The sequence below is a fragment of the Narcine bancroftii genome, chromosome 2 (assembly GCF_036971445.1).
Source record: "Narcine bancroftii isolate sNarBan1 chromosome 2, sNarBan1.hap1, whole genome shotgun sequence".
Classification (NCBI taxonomy): Eukaryota; Metazoa; Chordata; class Chondrichthyes; order Torpediniformes; family Narcinidae; genus Narcine; species Narcine bancroftii.
This window is the reverse complement of record NC_091470.1, coordinates 340,965,827-340,993,141: the sequence shown is the minus strand read 5'-3', so window position 1 is coordinate 340,993,141 and position 27,315 is coordinate 340,965,827. Positions and strand designations below refer to the sequence as shown.

Genomic DNA, 27,315 nt, shown 5'->3' with positions numbered 1-27,315 from the left:
TTACTTTGCTTGTGTAATCTATTTATCCTATGGCTCTAATTGCCCAATTAATAATGGACCAGACGAACTCATTTACAAATTTCCCCAAATCAATCCCTGGGCTCAGAAATATTATTTTTCAGAAATATTCCCTTCATTTCAAACATCCCTGATCCTTCACTGAAACTTTAAACCAATCTGTGTTCTTTCTTTATTTCCTGGTTTTGATGAAGGGCACTAAATGTAAAAAATTAATTCAGTTTTCTCTTGCTACACATACTGCCTGACTTGTGAAGTGTCTCTATCAGCTTTATATTTTAACATATTGATATGCAATAGAGTTCTTTTCATAAAACCTTTTATTAGTTTGGAATAAGTAAACTAGAGAGTGTATTAAAATGCCCCAGTAACCTACAATAGCTCTGATATTCTTAATGATTAACTTAGTAAACATAGCCTCTTTCACACTTGCGTCCCACTAAATTGGCCGTTCAATGTTCTGGGATAGGAATGGGGGTTGGCTTTTCACACTTGACCACTCCTAACTGGGACACTGAATGTTTTCACACTTGCAAGGAGCCATCCCTGGGGTTAGGACTATTCTACCTTCTACTGGAGATGTCATGACGCATCAAGTGATGGTGGACCTTCTCTAAATCCTGAACAATGTATTATTATCTTATATTTGAGCAAAATTAATCATAGCTAATTATAACATAATTAAGATTTATGAACAGCCCTTTGGCCGCTGTTGTTCTGCCAACCTATATAAACCTTTACAAGGGACCATGGGACAGTGCTAGCAATAAATAGCAATGGCAGACAATTTTAAAACAGCATGGGAAATTTGGTAGCGCTGTCGCAGCAGAGAAAGGGCTGTGCACACAACTGCATGCACGGAGCACTCATGGAGGGGTTTCGCTGCCTCACAGCATTTTTGGGAAGTCAGGTCCACCATCGTTTTCTCGCACGATCTTTATAAATAGTGTACTCTAGCGCTACCAACTTTCCCATATTATTTAAAAATTGTTCACTATTGCTATTTATTTCCTCTCTCTCTCTCTCACACTCACTCTCTCTCCTGCTGTGACTTTACTATGACAATGTTTATACCTTCATTTGGTAAAGGATTGGTAAGGGATTCTTTTCTTCCTTCACATTCCTGCACTCACACAAAAACTTGGTTAATTTCAATCCCACAATGTAATTGCCAATTCTGCACTTGCCTGATTGCAACACTGGCATCACCAGATGCTGTGGATTGTACTAAGGGTTGAGACTGTCAATCCTTGGCTTGAGACAACATCATCTGACACTGGCATTGAGAAGATTTTTCTTTCGCAATAGATACTTTAAAGGCCAATTGGCTGTGAACTCCTGCAACCACTCACAAGTGTGAAAGGGACTTATGACAGCAATTATTAAGACTGGATTGAGAGTAACACAGATAGTAATAGCTGTTGCCTTACAGCTCCCGTGACCTAGGTACCATCCTGTCCCCAGTGCTGTGATTTGGCACATTCTCTCAATAATATGCAGGTTTCCTCCAGGTGCACTGGTTTCCTCCCAGATACCAAACACATGAAGGTCAGGAAATTAATTATCACGATAAATTTATTGTGTCGGTGTGTGGTAGAATCTAGGATTCTAGAATATGGAAGAATAAAATGAGTTTGGTGCAGGGTTGGTGTAAATGATTGGTGTGGACTCGGTGGGCCAAAGGAGATGGTTCCACCCTGTATTAAAAAGACTCGTAAGGATTTTTCATCCACAAATAAGACTAATTTGTTACAAGGAGAAACCTGACCTTGATTTTTTTTCTTTTGTGAAGAAAACCTCCCAAATTCTGGAGGTGAACTTACACAAGAACTGAACTCAACGTAATCCTGCTTTTATCATAAAAATTCAGGATCAAGTCCTAGAATCATACAGCACCGAAAAAGGCTCATTGACCTACCATATCCCTGCTTTCCATCAAATATCCATCAGCATTAATCCCATTCAACAGCACTTGGTCTGTTTCTCTATCTTGGTGATTCAAGAGCTCTTTTTAAACATTGTTAGAAAGCAAGTCCAGGGTAAGTCCTTAGTTTCAGAAAATTTAGATGGTGAATAAACACAATTATGGAAAAAAAGTAGGATTGAATTAAATAGCCAACTGTGACAGAGTATATAGATAAATTTTTGGCAGATAAATTGGGAAAGGTTTGTTTGAGTAGGTCACATACAAACTCTTTAAAACAGATCTTATATAAAATACTGGAGCTCTGCTAATGCGAGACATAACAGCTCCACAGTTTTTGCAAGAGCTTTGGAGAGTGCCCAAGAGACTTCACTAATGGATTGTTATTTACAAATGGCAACAGATGAAAAATCTTGTTGGAGCTACAGATTGTCTGGAGTTGTTCTAAGAGGATCATGTGGTTTTGCAAGCAGAGAGAGTCAAACAGGCTTTCTCTCAGTGAGAGAGAGAGAGTCAGAGAAACAGACAGAGATCACATCTACAGTGTTACAGCCAGCAACAGCAGCTGGGACTGGAACAAGACAAGCTGGAAAGCTTGTGAAAAACCCCATTTGGAAGATGGGTTCTTAGTTCAGCCTGCTCAAAGCCCTTGCGGTTCATGCAAGAGGAGAGGACTGGCTGTCTAATGTTTCACTTGGAATAAGGGAATCAAAAAGGAACTCTGTGGTGACCTGAAAGAAAGAGATTATCATCTGGAGAACCCTGAAGGGGGCAAGTTTTGTCAGCAAGTCACTGGAGTGGCTAATTAAAAAAGAATCAGTTGTGGCTGTCCTGGAACAACAAATCTTTCTGAACACCAACAAGAACTTTCCTGAGCGGTAACCATTTACCTTCCAAGTATCAAAGCCTGGTGAACTTTATAAATGTTAAATTCTGTGCACAGTCTAAGAATTGCCTGCAACCAGTGAACTTGGAGGAATGAGAAGTGAGATTGGACTGTGAACCTAATAACTTTTCTAATAACACACACACACACACACACACACACACACACACACACACACACACACACACATTACATACACGTGAGCTTAGAATTAGAAGGGGGTTAAGTTAGGTTAAGTAAGTCAATAGTCATAAGTTAAAGTTTGATTCTATTTTCATATTTAAAGATAATAAAAGCAACTTTTGTTTAAGTAAACATTTGTCTTGGTGAATATCTATTGCTGCTTGGTTTTGGTGTCCTCTGGGCTCATAACACAACATTCCAATGGCTATTTCCTGATGAATGTGCCATATTTTCACTTCTGGACTGAACAACTATTTGGGATTTCTTTATATTTGACAGCTGAAGGAGATAAGCTTTACATTCCTTGTGTGGTTATGGACCAGATGACTGGTTCCTGCTTCCATTTTTTAACTCATTACCAATATAAAAAACTGACTTTCTTATGGGCTTGGTATTTTGAGCAAAACGGGGCAGGATAGGGAAGCAATGCATGGGAAGAGATAGACAAGCAGCCATGTTAGGGAAGGAGATGTAAGACGTGGAGGCATGAAATTAGAAATAAATGTCATGTAGAAAATCAGGCACAAGCAAAGGGGGAATATATTGAAAATAGAGTCAATAATATTTGCTATACATACACTGGTGATTCGAGAAAGCTCCAGGAGATACTGTCTTTCTTCCCGCTGGGCACTTGTTACAGTGCATGCTTCCCGTAGCCTCCTGATAGAACCCAGAGGGACACAGAATGCATCTCCCATCCTGAAAAAAGCTGCCAGCTGGGCACACAACTGGACAGCGAGAGAACCCCAATTATCCATTACTTTGCAAACTGAAAGCCCTGCATTGTACAATGAAATATATTATTAGACTCGTCACCACAGAGAGAATTATTTTTAAAATTTTCTTAATTTGTGTATGATCAATGAAGAAATATCAGAGTTCAAGTTTTTAAATGTTAAGTTTAGACATACAGCATGGTAACAGGCCCTTCCAGCCTATGAGCCCGTGCCACCCAAATACACCAATGAACTTACAAACCCTGTATATATTTGAAAATAAATTACCCACTTTTCAGCAAAGCATCAGAATTGCCTCGAAAGCTCTTCCTTTTGTATCCATTTGTCAGGAGAGACTTCAATCTTATGCAGAATAATCATCCCTTTACATCATTGGGGTTTTTTTCCATTCACATACCACTTTAAGCAATCCCTTACTAATCCCAGAGCACCTAGAGCATAGGGATTACTTAAAGTGGTATTTGAATGGAAAGAAAAAGTTTCAAAACCACTGCTTTACATTTAAGTGAACAAAATGGCTTGGTGTGATACTAATTAGATGCATGATAATTGGTCCTGTACAAACTGCCTCCAATTTGTGGGGGTGAAGAAGGCTTTAGGCCAGATACTCGACTTTTGAAATTCAATTCCAGTCTAATTTTACCTTTGGTTCAGACTTCAGGAGATAAATTTCTACTTATTTATCTCTGACTTGCCCTCTGCACAGCATGGTTCAAAACCTTTCTCTGAACTAGAACAATTATTGTTTACATTTAGTCTGCATCTCTAAAGATGCAATTAAAAAACATTTACAAACTTAAAATGAAGTGGGGTGCAGTCAGCACAAGTATTTTCATACTTGACCAACCATGTTAGTTTTTTTGAAAAACATATAGACAATGACCATGTCATCTGCACAATTCTTTACCTATTGAAGCAGAAGAGCCTGCCTTATTAAATGTATTTAAGACATGGATTTTTTGAATGTAGGGGAATTAAGAGTTATGAGGAACAGACAGGTAAGTGGAGCTAAAATTATGAGCACATGAGCCATGATCAGACTGAATGGTCGAGGAGGCTTGATGGGCTCCTGGTCCCATTTCATATGTTTTTATGATTGTCACCTCACATGTGGATTTTCAATGGCCTTTTACACTTCAGGAAAAATATGTGCAGAATCAAGGGGCAGAGGAGAAAGAAAAGGGACCTGACAAAAGTTCAGCCAAGATCCACATGTGGCTTTTTGCTCTACATAAAGAAGCAATACAACCAATGTAATCCATTTTAGTCTGCTGCTTCTTGCAATAGGAAGAAGTCTGGATGATATTAAAAGCACAAGGTTTCCTCAGTCTAACAAGGCTTTGCCTTTTTTTGCACTTTTATGCCCCGGAATAGGAATAACTCAAGGTCACAAAGATGGAAAAGGTGGCAAGCGCTGTTGTTGCTGTAACGGGGGCAGTTCTGCTGCTATTGGGAGTTCAAGGGGAGGAGCAGAGCCATGCCATTTTATCGCTCCTCCCCAGTATCCTCTTGCTCTGCCCTCCCACTCAGTAGACCACGGTGTGTGTTTAATCACCTGCAGAAAATGGGGCCAGCAGCTGTGTTTTCGACAAGTTCTTGGCAGTCCGTGATCCAACTAAAAAGTAACGGCTACGTCAAAAGAAGTGGCGAGATCTGCAACCATTCAATGCCCCTGAGGGGACTTTATTTTGCTCTTTCTTATTTTAATAATCTGCTGGATTGCAGGGCAAGCAAAGGAAAAGTTTTAACATATCTTGTGTCTATGACAATAAATTGAATCTCGAATCTTGAAAGTGATAGTGGAGACCTTGACAGTTATTTGAGGAAGAGATTTAATGAACAAATGCATTTTGGCAATCAGATAGGTGAGCTGGAGATGGTTTTGCAATACAGCAATATAAATGTTCCTACCCTATTCTGCTGGGACAAAATAAACAAGCAGGCCAGGAGTAAAATTGTGGAAATTTGAGGTTTAGGGAATATATTTCAAAGACATTTTATATAAGAGGTTCTCCCACTTGGAGATGATGACACACTTATTTGAACTACAGCTGTCAACAAGCCAATTGCCCATTTTTCATTCCTTTGCCTGTTTTGACATTTCACAACCTTTCCACTCAGTTTGCATTGGATTTGAGTGCAAGTGCCAAAAGCAGAAGAAAAATATTTGACATGAAGGAGTAAACATAGAGATTATATGTCTGAGCAGCAGTATTGTGTGCTACTTTGAAACATCTATGACAGCCGTGATAGGTAATAGCAAACAAATCACTGAAATGTCAGTAACACTTACTGCACCCGTGAACATCATTGCCACCTCTCTGAGTGGCTGAAAATCTTTGATAGCCATCACTGCATCCAAGCTGGATGGAGGGTGAGATGTGGCCTTGGTCCCCAGAACTATCAGTGAAAGCTTCTGCTGGAAATTGCTTGGAATCCAAAACGAGGACATAGTTTCCACTGTTAATTAGTTCTGTAAAGCGTTTAATTAAGCCTTCCCTCAGAGCATTTTCTGCAGAAGTAAAAGAGAGACAGTGATATTTCTTCTTATATTCATATGCGTGAGTTCTTAGACAATACATGGATGAAGGAAAAGGTTTTTTACTTTAAAGTTGATGCAAGGCATACCATGAAGCTGTAAGCCTCCATTACAGATGTCACATACAGCAGTCTCTTGCTCAGTGTCACCCCCTGATGGCAGCCAAGTATAATCAAACAGGAACTATATCCTTAAGACCTTGCTAGTAGCAAATGTAACCATGATCACTATTTCCCTTTCTTAAAACATAAGTCTTTTTCTTTGGCTTGGCTTCGCGGACGAAGATTTATGGAGGGGTAATGTCCACGTCAGCTGCAGGCTCATTTGTGGCTGACAAGTCCGATGCGGGACAGGCAGACACGGTTGCAGCGGTTGCAAGGGAAAATTGGTTGGTTGGTGTTGGGTGTTGGGTTTTTCCTCCTTTATCTTTTGTCAGTGAGGTGGGCTCTGCGGTCTTCTTCAAAGGAGGTTGCTGCCCGCCGAACTGTGAGGCGCCAAGATGCACGGTTTGAGGCGATATCAGCCCACTGGCGGTGGTCAATGTGGCGGGCACCAAGATATTTCTTTAGACAGTCCTTGTACCTCTTCTTAGCTTTCTTTTAACTTACATGTTTTCTTTGTATATCTCTGCAATTCTAACGTTAACATCAGGAACTTACACTTTCATTATTATCAACATTGTTAACATTTTTTACACTTGTTTTGTGTGTTCACATTTACATACACTAAAACTTGAGGAGCGAATAAAATAGCACTACTTCATTCTATAAAAGGAGTCTTAAAATTTGCTCATTTAGTCTCTTAGGAGGATACACATGTCTTGATGATCTCCTGATTGATTGTCCTTGAATCTGAGTTGTTACCTCAGATGATATCTTCTCAGCTGTGTATTCTGGTTGTTCAACAATATCCATCTTTCCATCTACTGTGGCTGGCCCATTTGAAGACCTCAATGATTTCTTCACAGAACGGCAGCTTCATCTGTCTGAATGGTGTCTGATCTTGGTTGGAATTCACTAAGGACAGTTCCCTTCTGAGTCCATAACTCTGATTTGTCTTTTAGCCTTACTTGGTCACTAGTGTAGAATTCTGGTATGTTTTTTATTCCTCTGTCAAAGTAATACTTTTGCTTTTCTTTCTGTTGATCTTTGAATTTCCTCACTTCCCCCCCCCCCCCCCCCACCTTTTTGTTTTTAGGAGGTTCTCCTGAATGGGTAGATTTGATCTTAGCCTATGTCCCACTTGAGCGGCATTGTGCGGTATACTAGCATGCTCTGGTAGAAGTCTGTTCCATTGTCTTTTGCCTTTTTCATCAGTCTTTTCACTATCTGTACTGATTTTTCCACTTGACCATTGGCTGTGGAAAATGAGGATTTGACGTGGTATGTACAAAGTCCCACTCTTAGACAAACTGTCAGAATTTTGAATTGTAAAATTGAGTCTGTGAGGACCTCATTTGCCACACCATGTCTGGAGAATATGACTTTCATACCTGTTATTACAGCATCTGCAGTGGTGTTCAGTTTATACACCTCTGGATACAGGGAGTAATAGCCTGTGACTACAAGATAGACCTTCCCTTGAAATTCGAATAGGTCAGCACCTACCTTCTGGTAAGGTCTGTATAGTGCTGGGTGTGGCTTTAGTGGTTCTACAGGATTGCTGGCTTGATATTGCCAGCATATTGTACAGTTTGACACTTCATTTGTTATATCATTGTTGATTCTTGGCCAGTACATCACCTCTCGTGCACTTTTCTTGCACTTTTTGATTTCGAGATGTCCTTCACGGATCCTTTTTAGCATCTCTTTTCTCAGACTCTTTGGGATAAGGATTTTGCTTCCTTTGTAGATGATGTTTTCAACCACTGATAGTTCTGCCCTGCAGTTCCATTTTTCTGCAATGTCAGGAGAGCAGTCCTGCTTCATGTTGGGCCATCCATCCTCGATGATTTTTCTCAGTTGTCTCAGTGTTTCATCTTTGTTTGTCTCTGACTTTATGAGGTTCATTTTTGCATCTGATACTTGTGATCATGTTCACAGAGGCATTCACATTTTCATCCATTTTGGTGTCAACAGCTCTAGATAACGTGCCTGCTGTGTAAATAGCTTACCCCGAGAGTACGCCACATTCAGTGTATAGCATTGCAGCCTAATCATTATTCTTTGTTTTCGAAGCTGACATTCATTTAATGGCTTTTGGAACAATGCAATCAAGGGCTTATGGTCAGTCTCCACACTAATTGCTTGTCCTGACACAAACTGATGAAATCTTTCACTGGCGTATGTGATGCTGAGCAGCTCCTTTTCATTTGAGCGTGTTGAGTCTCCGTATCTGTCATTGAGCATGATGCATACACAGTAGGTTGCCAGTCATCATATTTTTGCAGAAGAACTGCACCGGCCCCTCTATGTGATGCATCTGATGATATCTTGATTGCTTTCGCTGGGTCATCAAACCTCAGAACTGGTTCCTCTGTGAGCAGTTTCTTTAGTTCACTCCATGACTGTTCACGCTCGTGATTCCACTCCCATTCAATTTTCTTTTCTGTTCATCTTCTCAATGGAGCCATCTTTTCTGACAGGTTGGATATGAATTTACCCATCTAGTTGACCATTCCATTAAACCTCTGTTCGTCCTTTTTGCATCGTTCCCAGTGGCGGACACCTTTCTGGGACCTGGTCTGATGCCCTCACTGCCAATAATATCTCCTACAAATGTTAGTTCTGTCACCCCGAGCTGGAATTTCTCTCTACTCAGCTTCAGGTTTGCTTTCCTTGTTGCTTCTAGCACTTCCTTTAGTCTCTCATCATGCTCCATTCTCGTGGTTCCCCATACAATGATGTCATCCATTGAGGTGTCAACTCCATCCAGGTGCTCATAGACCATATGGATAGTTTTGTGATACACTTCAGGAGCTGAGGCAATTCCGAATGGTAACCTAGGAATCTGTAGGCCAAATGGACTATTGAGCCCGCACAGTCTTGAACATGCTTCGTCCAATTTCAACTGCCAAAATCCTGATGATGCATCTAACTTGCTGAAAAACTTTGCATTTGCAAACTTTGACATGATTTCCTTTAAGCAGTGGAAGCTTAAAGTGTTCTTTCTTTATTGCTCTGTTCAGATCTCTTTGATCCAGGCAAATTTTAAGTTTTCCATTCTTTTAGTCCACAACAATGAGTGAACTCACCCACTCCATTGGCTTATCTATCTTCTGAATCATGTTCATGATTCCATCCTGTCCAACTCTGCCTTTAGTTGCTTTTGAAGCGCAAATGGAATTTTTCTGCATGGATGTTTTATCGGTGGCACACGTTTATCCACTCTGATTATGTGTTCTCCTGGAAGGCAGACTAGACCCTGAAATAGGTCATTGGACTTTGTTTTCCACAAAAGGGACTTTTCTTACCAGGTTCAGTTTCTCACAGGCTGTTAAACCTAGTATGGCCTGTACATCCTTTGGTACAATGGTGACTGCTAGCATGTGCTCTTTGTCCTTGTGTTTCACTTTGACGATGCATTCTCCTTGCCCTGGTATATCAGTACCTGAATATCCTGTCACCTTCACTTTTGTTCCATACATCTTTGGTCTCAGTCTAACCTTCTTAAAATCAGTCTCTGATATTAAATTAATTTGTGCTCTAGTATCCAATTCAACTGAAATGTATATGTCATTCACTTTTAATCTCAACATCCATTCTCTGTTTTCTTTCTTGTTTTCAGTCACCATGTCTACATAGAATTCCTCTATCTCCCTTTCATCTACTGCATGAACCTTGTTTTGTTGCATTTGATTCCTACAGCAATGAGTATAATGGTTGCTTTTATTACACATATAGCATGTTTTACCATATGCTGGACACTTCTTTGGTAGGTGTTGTGCACCGCATCAACAACATGGCTTTCGATTGTCTCTTTCATTTTTGTCCACTGGCCACACCTCTTTTTCCACTTTGGCGCTCTTTTTGTTAAACTGTTTATGTCTGTTCTTGCTCACTTTATCCACATCGTAGCTAGTTTCACTGAACAGCTCTTTTGCTTGCAATTTTACAGTTTCTGTAGCCCTACAGAGTGCTATGTTTTTTTTCCAGGTCTAGATTTTGCTCTTTAGCAATCTTTCCCTTAGACTATTATCTGGAATATCACACACAAGTCTGTCTTTTACCAACGAGTCAGTCAGTCCACCACATTCACACACTTTGCTTCTGTTTCTCAATTCAGTCACATACTGATCAATACTTTCTTCCGTTTTCTGTACACATAAAAAACTTGTGACTCAAACATCATGTAACGTTTAGGTATTCAGTTTGCCTCAAACTGCTCCATTATGTTTTCCAATTTCATTTTGTCTTCTTCAGCAGCAAATGTGGAGTTTTCATACACCTCCAGGGCTTCATCGCCCATGACATGTAAGAAAACTGACACTTTCACTTTATCACTTTTCTCGTCACTCCAACTGCCGCTAAATACAATCCAAAATGTTGTTTGAATCTGATCCAATTTTCAGCCGCATTACCTGTCAACTGAAATTTCACTGGTTGATGTAATCCTTCCATTTTTCACTTTGTTATTTTCTCTTCACTGATCAGTTGCTGACTTTAGATTTTCCTTTTAATTTCCTTTATTCATCTTATATTCGCATGTGTAAGTTCTTAGGCAACACATGGATGAAGGAAAAGGTTCTTTACTTTAAAGTTGATATAAACAGCCATGAAGCATGTCATGATGCTGCTCCTCACATACAGCAATCTCTTGCTCTGGGTTGCCCCCTGCTGGCAGCCACGTATAATGAAACAGGAACTTTGCTAGTAGCAAATGCAAACATGACCACTATCATTACAAGTGTTTGCACTTTTCTTCATAATATGACAAAGATGCAGTCTATTTGGCACTTCCACCCCCTATAAGAAAGTCACATATTTACAGCACTCTCCTACTCTTTGCCCATCTTTCAGACAGCACTTTCCAGTCATGACTGTTGCATGACAAATTTCATCTCTCCTCCTCTCTGGCTTTTTTGGCTGTTATCTTGAATATGCATTCTCCGTCAACCAAACCTTGAGTCAAGTATCTGCATATTTACTATTTGAGTAAGAGGGGAGAGGGAGGAGAGAGGGAAGGACCTTCTTGGATCCTACAAGCATTAGTACCTGTGGGTTTTGCTTTTATTTTTAATGCACTACCAGTTAGTGGTAATTCTGCCACACCCACAGGAAAAAAGGAATCTCAAGGTTGTATGTGATGCCATGTATGTACTCCGACAATAAATCTGAAATCTATTCATGGAGTAGGCCCATTTGAGTCCATATGGGCCAACTGTCTGGACAATCTGGAGTGAAACCAGAATAAATGGATGTTCATGTTTCCTTTTAATTGGCTCTGCTGCAGGATGATACTGGTTTATCAGAGGCAGAGCAAAAGAAAATCAACACTATATTCGGATAAAAGATCATTGACCTGAAATTTCAGCTAATTTCTGCTCAGGTTACTCAAGCTCCGGAATATTTTCTCCAGTGACTCTTTTCACTTACCAGCGTGGTACAGATCTGAGGGACAAATTGCACAGAGAGAATGGAAATTTATATGTTTGCTTTAATGGCAAGCTGCTCTATTGTGCATTTTGGACAGAATATGCTGTTTTTTTATTAAAGCTTTGAATAATCATGTCTCAATTTACTGTGACTTTTATGTAGAATATGATTTCCTACATTCATCCTCTTCACATGTAGTGATTTGATTAAGTGATTTGATTAAGTGAGTGCCAACTAAAAAACTGTGAGCAAATGGAGCAATATTTCTGATGACAGCTTTCCCAAGCACCAGTCTAATACAGCATCTGTCTTCTCATATCTATTTCATTCTCATTTGCTCTATTCTATATTGAAATAAAGCGTAATTATTTTGGTCAAAATGTGAGTAGAATTTTAAAAATGCTGACTATTACCAAAAGGGAAAAGTTAACTTAGAAGTTTATGGAGAACCATAGATTATAACCATCCTGAGCACACAATTAAGTGAACTTGATCTTTTCTCCTTAGAGCAACAGAGGATGAGGTGCACAAAATGATGATTGACATTGATTGTGTGGATTTTTCCCAGGGCTGAAGTGGCTAACACCAGGGGGCATTGTTTTACAGTGCTTGGGAGGAAATACAGAGTGAATGTAAGAGGCAAGTTTGGTGGGTGGTGGGTGCATGGAATGCACTGCCAACAATGGTGGTGGAGACAGGTACAATAGGATCTTTTAAAAGACTATTTGATAGGTACATGGAACAAAGGAAAATGAAGGGCTATGCAGTAGGGAAATTCTAGGCAATTGTTAGAGTGGGTTATTAGGTTGGCACAACACTGTGGACTGAAGGGCCTGTACTGTGCTGTAGATTTCTATGCTAGTTGTTCCAAGTAATATCTGAAATATTGGAAAATGTCTCTGAACACTTCACTGGGGCATAATCAGTCATGATCATGCCTTTAATTATAAGGGTTTGGTATCATTCGGGAAGGGAAACTTAAAGATTCTTCAGATACAAAGGACTTAAGGGACGTCTTAAAGATTTAAAAGAATGAGAGTTAAATGGAGGATTTAATGAATTAATTCCATTTCTTAGGGCCTAAATGAGGCTGAAGTCAATGGATTTCATTAATGGAACACAACTCAAAACACAAGTGAACAAAGACAGAATTGTTCAATCTAGGATATTAATAATGTCCCAGAAAAGACTACAAGTTCAGGAATGCAAAAGAATAGATCAACATTTTAGAAGCTGTGAAATAATTACCAACAGGAAGAACACGTGGAAGGAATATTATAAGACAAGGTGCTATCAATAAAAGTTAGTCAGTTCTTTTCTAAGTAGTTTACATTAATTCCTTGGATATTCATTACCTTGGATGGCTTATTAAAGTCGCTACACTGCGACCAAGTACATCATAGAGCAGAAAATATATGAACATGATAAATGATATGCAATGACAGAATGTGAATCAATGCAAATAATAAGCAGTAATTTACCGATATCATGCATGTCGGGGAGAGAGAATACTGGGACAGCTGAAAGGTGCACTTTCCAAGTAACATTTATTCCTAAATGGTCCATGTTTAGACATCCAACTGACACCGTAGATTTATCACAGACAGGAACCAGCACTGTTTCTCCAGGGGCAGGAACCTAAGAGGATGCAAAACATTCTGATGAAAGATTTCTGCTGTGCTGTGCGTTTCCAATATTTTCTGTTTTTATTATATAACATTCAGTGTCTATTTTTCCCTGCTGTGTGCACACCCAAACTTGTCTTATGTACATCCCCTACAGCACGTTTACCTGAGAGATTTTTCATTTCTAATTTCCTCACCTGAAAATACCAATGTTTATATATTTGAAATCTATGTTCAACCACTGAGAAGGTTCATCCATTATCATTCTATTACTGAACCATTTGGTTAATTGCTTCAGAGGTTATGTCACTTCATTGGGTCTAGAGGTGGAGCCACATTTTTGCAAGGCAAGGAAGGAGAGTTGGTTTATTTCTCGAAAGAAACTGATTGTGAATTTGGTGAAATTTTTTTAATAATGAGAAGTAACATCACAATCAGTGTCATTAAATAGACGTATTTGACAAAATAAAGTTAATTCATATTGTCTACTGCCAATCTGTGATTTGAACATAGATTATGGTCCAGATCTCCAGGTCCTGCAATAGAATTACTTAAAATTCAAAGTATTGCAGATACTAAAAGTGGAAAGTAAAAACATGAAGTGCTGTATATACTCAGTCTTTCATACAGGAATTGTAGAGAGAGAAGTAGTTCACCAGGAAGTAGTTGAAGGATTAAGATGTGCTTTTCTGGCCATTGTTAATTGTTCTACTTTTCCTTGGTACCAGAATAAACAACCACATCTTTAACCGATTAATTGGTCAGTAATTGGAAATGTTAACTGTTTCTTGCTCCGCACATTCTGCCTGACCTGCTGAATATTTTCAGCATTTTTGTTTTATTTCAGATTTTCAGAATCTGCTGCATTCTGCTTTTGGATGATTCATCAGTCTGTCAGACCATGAAGAATTGGAATCGGATAGTATTCTGAGGAATATTTATCACTCCATCTGGCCCGGAAGTTGAGGCTGGCTACTCTTGGAGATTAGTTAGTCCAACTCTATTATTTAAAAAATCAAGTATTTGATGGTTACGAATTTTAAGATCAAAAAGAGACATAAGAGTTTGACTTGCTGCAGATCAGTATCCTTTTTCTCTGGCTGATCTTATTTATATTGACCAGCGTAATATTTGAATGGCCATAATATCAGTATTAATCAATCTCCTATAACTTAGCACTAAGATTATCATGTAACATAACTAACAGCTACCAATACCCATGTAAATACATTCAACTCACATTATCAGAGGAAAGAACCATAGAGTGCTACAGCACAGAAAAACAGGCCATTGGACCCTCTGGTCTGTGCTAACCAATAAAACTAGCTTGTCCCACTGACCTACTCTCATTCCATAACCCTCCAGACCATTCCTATCCATGTATTTATCCAATTTATTTTTAAAACTCAAGAATAAATCTGCATTCACTACATCAGATTGCAGCTCATTTAATATTTCTACCACTCTCTGAGTGAAAAGTTTTCCCTAATGTTTCCCTTATTCCTCTCCCCTTTCAGCCTAAAGCTATTGCCTCTCATATTTATTTCCCCCAATCTAAGTGGAAACATGCTACTCATATCTACTTTGTCCATACCCCTCATCATCTTATTATCAAATCTCTCCTATTTTTCTTCATTCAAAGGAATATAATCCTAACCTGTTTAATCTTTCCCAGTAATTCAAATCCTGAAGACCCAGCAACATTGTAGTAAATCTTCTCTGCACTCTTTCAAACTCATTGATATCTGTCCTGCTGCTGGGTGACCAGAACTGCACACAATATTCACCAATGACTTGAATAACTTCAACATGACAACCCACTATCTATACTCAATACTTTGATTTATAAAGACTAAAATGCCAAAAGCTTTCTCTACAACCCTATCCAGATGTGATTCCACCTTCAGGGATGTATTCCCAGATCTCTTTGCTCCTCCACACTCCTCTCTGGCTTACCGTTTAGTGTCTACATCCTACCCTGATTCTCTCTTCCAATGTGGAACATCTCACACTTATCTGTATTAAACTGCACCAGCCATTTACTGGTCCAATTTCCCAGCTAGTCCAGATCCCTCTGCAAGCCTTGAAAATCTTCCTTACTGTCCACGATGCCTCCTATCTTTGTGTCATCAGCAAACTTGCTGCTCGAATACACCACATAATCATCTTGTGTCTGAATGTAAGGAGCATTCATAATAATGTGAAGGAATTGAATGTGGAGATAGCTATTAATTACTATAACATAGTTGGGATCACAGAGACATGGTTTCTGACTGGGAGCTCAACATTCAATTTTACTCAACATTCAGGAGGGATAGACAGAATGGAAAAGGAGGTGGAGTAGCATTATTGGTTAGGGAGGAGGTGAATATAATAGAAAGGAAGAATATTAGTTTGGGGGATGTGGAATCGATGTGGGTAGAGCTGCGAAACACTAAGAGGCAGAAGACACTAGTGGGAGTTGTGTACAGTCCACCTAATAGTAGCAGTGAGGTTAGGAAAATGGTAATTCATGCAACAAAGGGACTGCAGTTATAATGGGTGACTTTAATTTGCATGTAGATTGGGTGAACCAAATTGGTAAGTGTAAGGAGGAAGAGGATTTATTAGAATGTATGCAGGATTGTTTCCTAAATCAGCATGTCAAGGAACCAACGAGGGAACAGGCCATTCTAGACTGGGTATTGAGTAATGGGGAGGGGTTAATTAACAATCTTGTTGAGAGGAACCCCTTGGGCAAGAGTGACCACAATATGGTGGAATTCTTCATTAGGATAGAATGTGACAGAGTTTCTGAACTTAAAGAGGGGTAACTAACAGTATGAGACGAGAATTGGGTAAAATAAATTGGGAAATGGTACTTAAAGAACTAACTAAGAAGGATTAGGGTGGAAATGTGATGGTAATCATTTAAAGATAGCTTGGAGCAATTACAACAAATGTACATCCCAGTTTGTAAAAATAATTAATCAAGGAGAGTAGCATATCCATGGCTAATGAGGGAAATCAGGGAGAGTATCAAATCCAAAGAAGCAGCATATAAATTAACCAAAACAAAAATCCTGATTGGGAGAAATTCAGAATTCTACAGAGGAGGACAAAAGGATTAAATAGGAAAGGTAAAAGGGATTATAAGAGGAAGCCGGCAGGGAACATTAAAAAAATGACTGTAAAAGCTTTTATAGATACGTAAAGAGAAAGAGGTTAATTAAGACAAATGTGGGTCCGTTGTGGTCATAAACAGGTGAATTAATCATGGGGAACAAGGACATGGCAGACCTATTGAATAACTACTTTAGTCCTGTCTTCACTAAGGAAGACAACTAATCTTCAGGAAATTCTAAGGGACTGTGGATCTAATGTGAGGAAGGGACTGAAGGAAAAAATTGTAAGTCAAGAGGTTGTGTTAATTAAATTGCAGGGATTAAAGGTGGATAAATCCCCAGGGCCAGATAGTCTGCATCCAAAAGTGCTGAAGGAAGTAGCCCAGAAAATAGTGGATGCATTGGTGATAATTTTTCAAAACACTTTACATGTTGGATTAGTTCTTGGAGGGTGGCCAATGTAACCCCACTCTTTAAGAAGGGAGGGAGAGAGAAATCGGGAAACTACAGGCCTGTTAGCCTAACATCGGTAGTAGGGAAAATACTAGAATCAGTTATTAAATATGTGATTGCAGCACATTTGGAAATTAGTGGCATTATTGGACAGTCATAATGGTTTTATGAAGGAAAAATCATGTCTGACAAATCTAATATAATTTTTTGAGGATGTAACCAGTAGAGTGTATAAGGGAAAACCAGAAGATGTGGTATATCTGGACTTTAGTAAGTCATTTGATAAAGTTCACACAGGAGATTAGGGTACAAACTTAAAGAGCACAGTATAGGAGGTATGGTATTAAGGTGGATAGAGAATTGGTTGACAGACAGGAAGCAAAGAGTAGGAATAAATGGGTTATTTTCAGAACAGCAGCCAATGACTAGTGGGGTACTGCAGAGGTCAGTGCCACAGTTGTTTACAATATATATCAATGACTTAGATGTGGGAATAGATAGCAATATCTCAAAATTTGCAAACAACACAAAGTTAGGTAATAGGGTTAGCTGTGTAGAGGATTCAAGGAGGGTGCAGAGTGACTTGGACAAGTTAGGCAAGTGGGCCAAGAAGTGGCAAAGAACAGGAAAGAGGATTATTATCTAAATGGTATTTGTTTAGGAAAAGGGGAAATGCAGCGAGACTTGGGTGTTGCTGTGCATCAATCATTGAAAGTGGGCGTGCAGGTACGGCAGGCAGTAAGGAAGGCAAATGGTATGTTGGCATTCACAGCAAGAGGATTTGAGTACAGGAGTAGGGAGGTCCTACTACAGCTGTACAGGGCCTTGCTGAGGCCACACTTGGAATACTATGTTCAGTTTTGGTCTTCTTATCTGAGGCAGGACATCCTCACCATGGAGGGGATGCAGAGAAGGCTCACTAGATTAATACCAGGAATGGAAGGACTTGTATATGAAAAAAGGTTGGATCGACTAGGCTTGTATTCATTGGAATTTAGAAGATTGAGGGGGGGGATCTTATAGAAACATATAAATTTTTTTTTCATACTAGATGCAGGAAGGTTGTTTCCGATGCTTGGAAAAACCAGGTCCAGGGGTTATGGTTTAAGGATAAGGGGGAAGTCTTTTAGGACCAAGATGAGAAAAAATATTCTTCTCTCAGAGAATGGTGAATCTGTGGAATTCTTTGCCACAGGAAGTAGTTGAAGCTGGTTCCTTATCAATATTTAAGAGGAGATTAGATTTGGCCCTTGTGGCTAAGGGGATCAGAGGGTATGGGGAGAAGGCAGGAACCAGGTACTGATCAGCCATAATCATAATGAATGGTGGTGTAGGCTTGAAGGGCCAAAAACTGGCCTACTTCTATGTTTCTATAGATAACAAACAGTAATAGACTCAACACAGATCCCTGAGGCATACCACTTGACACTTGAAAGGAGAAAATCAAAAACCAATGGACTTTTGGAATAAGCAAACCTGAAGATGGCAGAATCCTCTAGCTCTCAGATCATCTGTAATGAAGGTGTTAAATGCCTGCAATAATCCTGAATAATCACTGCTGCAGGCTTTCCCAGAAGGCAAGAGGATCTGAAACCGTGTCTGAGCCTGGGCTTCTTGAAATACATGGATTCCTGCAGAAACAAAAGGTCAAAAGTTTTCCTAAGATGTCTTATAGTACGCTTTTAAATGAAAATTTAAAAAAATGTCACAGATGAAGGAAATCTGAAATAAAAGCAGAAAATGCTAGATTCCTCAATAGGTCAGGTAGAATCTGTGGAAAGAGAAACAGTTAATAATTCAGTTGTGATGCAAGGTCTTGGACTTGAACAGTTGCTGTCTCCAGCAGAATGGATTTTCTGGCTTCTACTGTATCTATTAATTTTAGAATTTAAGAAGTATGAGGTAATGCATTTGAAGTGAGGTAAGAGGATAAATGGGAGGATATCAAGTGGTGTAAAACAATAAGGATTTTGGAATGTACATCTGCAGATCTTTATAGGTATCAGAGGAGGAAAATAAGGTGGGACTAGGCAAAAAAAATGGTTCGCCACAGACTAGAAGGGCTAAAGGGGCCTGTTTCTATGCTGTAATGTTCTATGGTTCCATGGTTATTCTGATGAGTAGTCCCAGCATTCTCTGCTTTTACATCTTTCTTCTGAAATAAGCTTTAAATTTTCATCTGACCATGATATTCCCTAATTATAATAATGATAACGCATTTATTGTCATTAACATAAGTACATGTGAACCAAAGCTCTGATAGCTGAAGCCAACAGATACATTTTGCAACAAAAGCTGCAATGGTACACACTATATTTCCACAGAACAGAAAGAGCTAATATAAGAACATCATAAATCTAAAGGAAAAATAGTCAAATAATCCATTCATAAATTATTAATTGATAATTTATTAATAAATAAATATTCACAATACAGTCAGTGCAAGAAAAAATAGTGGTCTTTCAATAGTGCAGACAGGAAATTTTGAGGTGCCGGAGCACTAGGGTAGAAGAGCCTGATAACTGTTGGAAAGAAAAGCTATTCTTGAACCTAGAGCTGTTGCCTGAAGGTCCCAGTGAGCAGAAATTGTGACCAGGTTGGTGAAGGTTCTTCACAAGGTTGGCCTGCCCTTCTTGAGGCCGCATCTTACATGAATGTCTTCAAGGGATGGCTGTACAGAGCCCATAATGGACCTGGCTCTGTTTGCTACTTTCATTAGCCACCTGCATTCTTGGACACGGAATTACCCAACCAGGCTGAAATGCAAACTGTTGATACTTTCTACAGTACATTGTAGAAATTTGATGAATTATTAAACAACATGTCAAACCTCCTCAAACATCTTAGAAAGCGAAGACATTGCTCTGCTTTCTTCACAATTGCTGTGGTGTGCACGCGTGCACGCGTGTCTACATGAGAAAGCAATATTTTTTCAGGTCTGCACCTCGTGATACTTCCTGTGCAGAACTGCCCAGTTATTCAGTTAAGTTGAAATATAAAATCCAGGTTCTCTTCTGTCAGTTTCATCTTCTGTGAGCCCTGGCAGGTTTTACCCTCAGCTAGCCACCTTCGCACCCTGGCTCTGCTAGTCTGGCCTTTTCTCCTGACGTGAATCTTGGAACCTTTGGAGTATGCAACCACATTTTAGTCCATTACAGGAGTCGCAATCCAATTTTTCCCACCATAAGGGGGCTTAATGCCAGCACAGAAAATAGAAATGAATATAACATACAGCACAAAACAAGTCATTGACCAGTTTGCGTCAGTGTTCACATTCCATGTGAGTTAATACATTCAATCCCATTTACTAACCCTGTTTCCCTTCAAAGGTTCAAAGGTTCATTTTACTGTCATTAATTACATTGAAATATACTTCAACTTTTGTCAGCCATAAGGCAAACAAAGAGTCACCAGGACCACAGCCTGGTGCCCCTGAATAATAGGAGAAAGAGAAGCAAAAGAGAGTGCCTTCAGAAATATCAGTGGATTTGACTCCAGCACTTCCCACAGCCTCTGCAGCAGCACAGATTTCAGTTCAAACCGTCAGCAACCTGAGCTCCAGATCCAAACCTCTCATACGATCAAGAAACATTCAGCGAACCCTTTGGATGCCCTTCTTGCCCTCAGCATCCTCTCAAATCCCGGTTCAAGACCTGGTTCCCATGAGCCTGTCTACAGCAGCCCGTAGATGTGTGGGTCCTTCAACTTCAGGTCACCAGCAGCCTGCAGCCTGTGTGCGTCCATCAGCCACTGAACCCCTTGCTAATCCACTGCCATGGGTTGTCTCCAATGCTTTTCCTTCTCAACAGGGGCAGGTGGGGGGAGCGGGTTTTTTCCAAGTTTCTGGTGCCGTGCCCTGGACTGCTGATCCCCTGGAGTCTACAACCCTTCATGGTTCACTGCCCCGCACAGGCGCCGCCATCTTGGGCGCAGATCTCCGAGGTGGCAGGATTTTTTCAAAAAGCACCATCGGTTCTTTTAACAGGTCACTTAAAGCCTGTATGGAGCCATCAGCATGAGCACCAGGTGCTAGGACCCTGCGGAGCCTGTGGTCCCTGCTCTCCTCGGTCCACACAAGCAGCAGTGCTGCCATTACAGCAGCTCCTGTAGCAGCGTCAATTTTTTGGAAGAACTGTTGCTTCATCCACTGAGCTAATCTCCTCACTGTGTACTTTCCTCGCTTACAACACCTTGCAGCACTTGATGTAATAATGTCTCTCACTGGCATCTGTTTTAAATTTTTCACATTTAATATTTTAGCAACAACTGTCAATCCTGTTTTCCGATCATTTGATGTTTGCTGGCATGGGCCAGCATCAAAACTTGTTTTCCAGTCTGCTGCACTCTCTCCAAGAGCAAGATGTTATTTTGAAAGCATGGTTTACAGAACGTAACACAATATTCTACCAAAGCTGTCATATATCATGGAAGAGTATTCATGTTCTATTGATATAGAGATCAACATTCCATTCCTTTTTATTTTTTACACCTCTTCTAGACTTTTTAATGTTAATTTTTTTATAATAACTTGGAGAATTGGAGCAGCAAGCTTGTTGATGACACAAAGATAGGAGGCGTTGTGGACTGTGAGGAAGATTTTCAAAGCTTGCAGGGGGATCTGGACCAGCTGAGAAATTGGGTCAGTAAATGGCTGATGGAATTTAATGCAGATAAGTGTGAGATGTTGCATTTTGGAAGAGCGAATCAGCGTAGGACGTACACAGTAAATGGTAAGCCATTGAGGAATGCAGAGGAGCAAAGAGATCTGGAAATACATATACATTGTTCCCTGAAGGTGGCATCACATGTGGACAGGGTTGTAAAGAAAGCTTTTGGCATCTTATCCTTTATAAATCAAAGTATTGAATATAGATGTTGGAATATTATGTTGAAGTTATTCAAGTCATTGATGAGGCCACATTTAGAATATTGTGTGAGTTCTGGTCGCCCAGCAGCAGGACAGGTATCAATAAAATTGAAAGAGTTCAGAAAAGATTTATTAAGATGTTGCTGGGTCTTCAGGAGTTGAGTTACCAGGAAAGATTAAACAGATTAGGACTGTACTCCTTGGAATGAAGAAGTATGAGGGGAGACTTGATAGAGGTTTATAAGATTATGAGGGGTATAGACAGAGTAGATGTGAGTAGGGGAGATAAATACAAGAGGCCATAGTTTTAGGCTGAAAAGGGGAACATTAGGGGAAGTTTTTCACTTAGAGAGTGGTAGGAGTGTGGAATGAGCTGCCATAACCCTCCAGTAGTGAATGCAGATTCAATCTTGGATAAATACATGGATAGGAGTGGTCTGGAGGGTTATGGAATGAGAGTAGGTCAGTGGGATTAGCTAGTTTTACAGTCCAGAAGAGTCAAATGGCCTGTAACATTTTATGGTTCAGGAAAGGAAAGCCAGTGGTATGCAACCCAGTGATCATTGGGGGATCTAAGGTGGAGAGGCTGAGCAAATTTAAGTTCTGGGAATCACCATCTCGGAGGTTTTCTCCTGGATCAAACACACCAATGGCAACATGAAGAAAGCATGTCAGTGCCTCTTCTTCCTCAGGAGTTTGCAGAAGTTTGGTATGACACCAGAAACCCTTGCAGTTTTCAACAGAGGTGTAGTGGAAAGTGTGCTGACCAGCTGCATCACAGTCTGGTATGGGGACACCAATACCTCTGAGCATAAAACCCAACAAAAGGTAGTGGACGCAGTCCAGGACATCACAGGTAAAACCCTCCCCACTATTGAATACATCTACAGGGAACACTGTGGACGGAGGGCAGCAGCAATCATCAAAGACCCACAACACTCAGAACACACACTGTTTCTCACTGCTGCCATCAGGAAAGAGATATAGGTGTCACAAGACTTACACCACCAGGTTCAGAAACAGCTGCTACCCCTCCACCATCAGGCTCCTCAACGACAAACTCAAGAGACTCAGAGACTTGTTTCAGGATTCATACTTGAACACTTCATTGATTTTTTAAATTTTCTCTGCAGTCAGTTTGTTTTCATTCTTTATCTCTTTACAGTTCTTTATTTGTGTACAGATTTTTTTTGCACTACCAATAAGTGGTAATTCTGCTGTGCCCACAGGAAGAAGAATTTTAGGGCTGTATTTGATCTTATGTGTGTACTCTGACAACAAACCTAAAATATGAAATATGATTAAATGCAGACTACCTTTATCTCATTATATTGGAATCATTCTTTCCCAAGTCTAAAATAATCATATAACCATATACAGCACAGAACAGGCCAGTTTGGCCCTCCTAGTCCCACTGACCAGCACCTGGTCCATACCCCTCCAATCCTATCCCCTCTGTAATTAGCCAGTCTTTCCTTAAATGTAAATAACGTTCCTGCTTCAACCACCTCCACTGGAAGCTTATTCCACATCCCAACCACCCTTTGCGTGAAGAAATTTCCCCTCATGTTCCCCTTATAATTTTCCACCTTCAATCTCAAACCATGGCCTCTGGTTTGAATAGCCCCCACTCTTAATTGAAAAAGCCTATCCACATTGACTCTCTCTGTCCCTTTTAAAATCTTGAACACCTCCATTAAATCCCCCCTACACTCCAGAGAAAAAAGCCCCAGGCTGTTCAACCTTTCTCTGTAACTCAAACCCTGACATCCTGTGAACATTCCCGTGAACCTTCTCTGCACTCTCTCTATTTTGTTTATATCTTTCCTATAATTTGGTGACCAAAACTGCACACAGTATTCCAAATTTGGCCTCACCAATGCTTCATACAATTTCATCATAACATCCCAACTCTTGAATTCAATACTCCGATTTATGAAGGCCAACATTCCAAATGCCTTCTTCACCACTCTATCTACCTGAGTATCAACTTTGAGGGTACTATTTACCATATCTCCTAAATCCCTTTGTTGCTCTGCACTCCTCATTTGTCTACCATTCAATGTATATGACCTATTTAGATTTGCCTTTCCAAAATGTAACACTTCACACTTATCTGTATTAAATTCCATCAGCCATTTCTCAGCCCACTCCTCGAGCTTTCCTATATTTCTTTTTAAGCTATGGTAATCTTCCTCACTGTCCACAATACCACCAATCTTTGTATCATCTGCAAACTTACTTATACAATTCACCAACCCTTCTTCCAGATCATTAATGTATATAACAAACAATAGTGGACCCGGGACCGATCCCTGAGGAACTCCACTAGTCACCGGCCTCCAATTTGACAAACAATTTTCTACCACTACTCTCTGACACCTCCCATCCAACCATTGCTGAATCCATTTCACTACCTCCTTATTTATACCTAATGCCTCCACCTTTTTTCCTAACCTCCTGTGGGGAACTTTGTCAAAAGCTTTATTAAAGTCTAAATAGACAACATCCACAGCCTTCCCTTCATCAATCTTTTTTGTAACCCCCTCGAAAAACTCTATAAGGTTTGTTAAGCCTGATCTACCCCTGATAAAACCATGTTGACTACTACCTATCAATCCCTGTTCTTCCAAATATTTGTAAATGCCATGCCTCAGAACACTTTCCATTAACTTACCTACCACAGACGTCTGACTCACAGGTCTATAATTTCCAGGCTTACATTTGGACCCTTTCTTAAACAACGGAACAACATGAGCCACCCTCCAATCCTCTGGCACTACCCCCGTGACCAGTGACATCTTAAATATCTCTGTTAATGGCCCCACTATCTGCACACTCGTCTCCCTGAGTGTCCTTGGGAATACTTTGTCTGGACCCGGAGATTTGTCCACCTTTATCTTTTTTAACACTGCCATCACTACCTCCTCGGTTATCCTTATATGATTCATGACCTCCCCACTATTTTTCTTTAGTGGTTGATTTATTTTATTTCTCTTTCAAACACCCCAAAGGAATCAACTATGCCTATCCTTTATTGGGCTGCTAAATAAAGCTGGCGTATTGTACATTATTATGTTCTCTCCACTTTAATGCTGCAATATTTGTTTTAAAAACATGCTATTACACTATTCAAGACATTTTCAAATATTTTCCATGAATTTTCTGTTTATTTAGAGAAGAAAATCAAAATTCTTCTTGAGAAGGATGCCACCATTGCCATGTGTTTAACTAAGGGTTCATTAATAAAGCATCACTCTTAAAGTATTTTTCCCTCTTCCCAGAGTAGAGGATAAAGAATATTTACATGAAACATACCTGGAACCAATTAATTGGAGAGGATCAAAGCCCTTGAAAGGGTCGATTGTAAATGATGCCATGCTTGTAATGAAATCCAAAGGATGATTGATTGTGTAAGTTATGATGACATGGTTAAGGCGGGGAATTGCATATTATAAGAGATCAAAATCTACAGTCATTATGAGAGAAAAAAAGCACAACTCTGCATTTCAAAACTGTATTTTAGCCATCATTTGTATAAGTGCAGCAAACAATGTTCATCGCTTTGACAACCAAAAGGTGAGAAAAATTAGTGCATGGGCAAATGTTAAATAATCCCTCCTTTCCACAATAACTGACATTAACATAGCTTCTTTATGACTCCTCATTCATTTCTGGAATGTGCGTATTACTGACAAAGGCAGCACTTTTTTTACCCATCATTAAACAGAACTGAAAAAGTGCCGCTGAGTTCACAGCTGCCTTTCTGGCTGGGGTACTTCCCCTGCACTGTTTAGTGGAAGCTAAGAATGTAAGGAATTGAAGTAGAGTGGACTGTTCCACCCCTCACATCTGAATGGCCATTCAATTAGATAATGGCACCCTTTTACCCCAGTGCTATTCTCTTGTGCTAACACTATATCCCTTGATTCCCTTTAAATCCATAAAACATGAGCTTCAGGATTTTGAGCAGCGGCGACAGCCATTATATATTTAATGCAATAAATTACTTCTCAGAAATGCAATCAGATGAAAAATGTAGATAACAGGTCCAAGAAAAGAGGTTTAAATGAGAATAGAACTATGGAGACGAAGGTTAAAAGGAGAACATTTTAAAACTTTGGTCCTAGATCAGCAGTTCTCAACTTTCTTTCCCCACTCACATACCACCTTAAATAATCCCTAACCTTTGACACGCTATGCCACTGGTGCTCTGTGATTAGTAAGGAATTATCTAAGGTGGTATATAAGTTGGGGTAAAAAAGGTTGAGAACCACTGTCCTAGATAGCAGGAACACTGGATCAATGGCACTTACTCTGACAGGATTCTGGATGTGGGAATTCTGTAATCCAGCTACTGTTCCTCATGTTGCACTTAAACGTTCTCCCACCAAATGCATTGTGGTAGTTTTGACGACATTTTACCTGGCAAAGCTGCATAAACTGGCCACTGGGCACTTCGTCACACAAGACAATGCCATTTGATACCTCAAGTGCTTTGAACAGTAGTGCGCACTGTGGGCCTAGGAAAAACAAAAACAAAACAGTGAGATTTGTATGCACTCCTTTAGGTCTCTAATTAAGGAAACAAAGAGTGAGGCTGACCCACATTCCATGGACGTTGCCATGCGACACAAACAGACAGAACAAACATGTAGATCGTGGCTGATCTGATTGTAATCTTTCATTCCAATGTGCTATCCATGGATTTGTACTTAAATAACAAATCCTCCCCTGATATCTTCTGCAAAGGACACTGCAATTAGCGCAATAACTTGGATTTAATTCCTGAGCACAAAATTTCAATCATTTCACATCCTTCCCTATAGCCTCCTTGGCTTTTAACTTCAATCCATGTGAGAATAACGTTGGAACACTACAGGCCCTTTGGCCCTCAATGTTGAGCCGACCCATATATTCCTTAAAAAATACTAAAGCCTTGCTACCTCACAACTCTATGTGTTTCTTCCAAATGCTCCTAATGTTTCAGCCTCCACCATCATCCCCAGCAAGGCATTCCTGGCACCCACAATTCTGTGTAAAAAAAAACTTCCCTCCCTTCACATTGTACACATGTCCTCTGGTATTTGCTATTCCTGCCCTGGGAAAAGTGCTGGCTGTCCACCCTTTCTATGCAATCTTAGAATTTTGTAGACCTCTACTAAGTCTTTTCTCATCCTTCTTTGCTCCAAAGAGAAGAGTCCCATCTCTGCTATCCTTGCCTCATAAGACATATTTTCCAATCCAGGCCACATTCTGGTAAATCTCCTCTGTATCCTCTCCATTGGTTCCTCATCCTTCCTCTCATGAGGTGACCAGAACTGATCACCATACTCTGGTTCTTAATTCTTAGCTCCTCTTAAGATTTCTCTCCTCTTCCTCTCTCATGATTGCAATTCCCTCCTTTGGTGGCCCTCTCTATATTAAAGTACATTTTTTGACTTG

At 39.9% G+C, this 27,315-nt stretch overlaps 1 protein-coding gene across 1 annotated transcript in view; it reads right to left on the bottom strand.

Annotated features, from left to right (window-relative positions):
• The window catches only part of tg (thyroglobulin), a 344,749-nt gene that overhangs the window by 239,883 nt on the left and 77,551 nt on the right, over nt 1-27,315 (bottom strand). The window contains exons 17-21 of the mRNA XM_069915700.1: nt 26,187-26,393; nt 18,480-18,634; nt 13,303-13,459; nt 6,042-6,260; nt 3,590-3,739 (exon numbers count right to left, since the gene is read on the bottom strand). Coding sequence (XP_069771801.1) covers nt 3,590-3,739; nt 6,042-6,260; nt 13,303-13,459; nt 18,480-18,634; nt 26,187-26,393 — 888 coding nt within the window. The remainder of the gene's footprint in view (nt 1-3,589; nt 3,740-6,041; nt 6,261-13,302; nt 13,460-18,479; nt 18,635-26,186; nt 26,394-27,315) is intronic.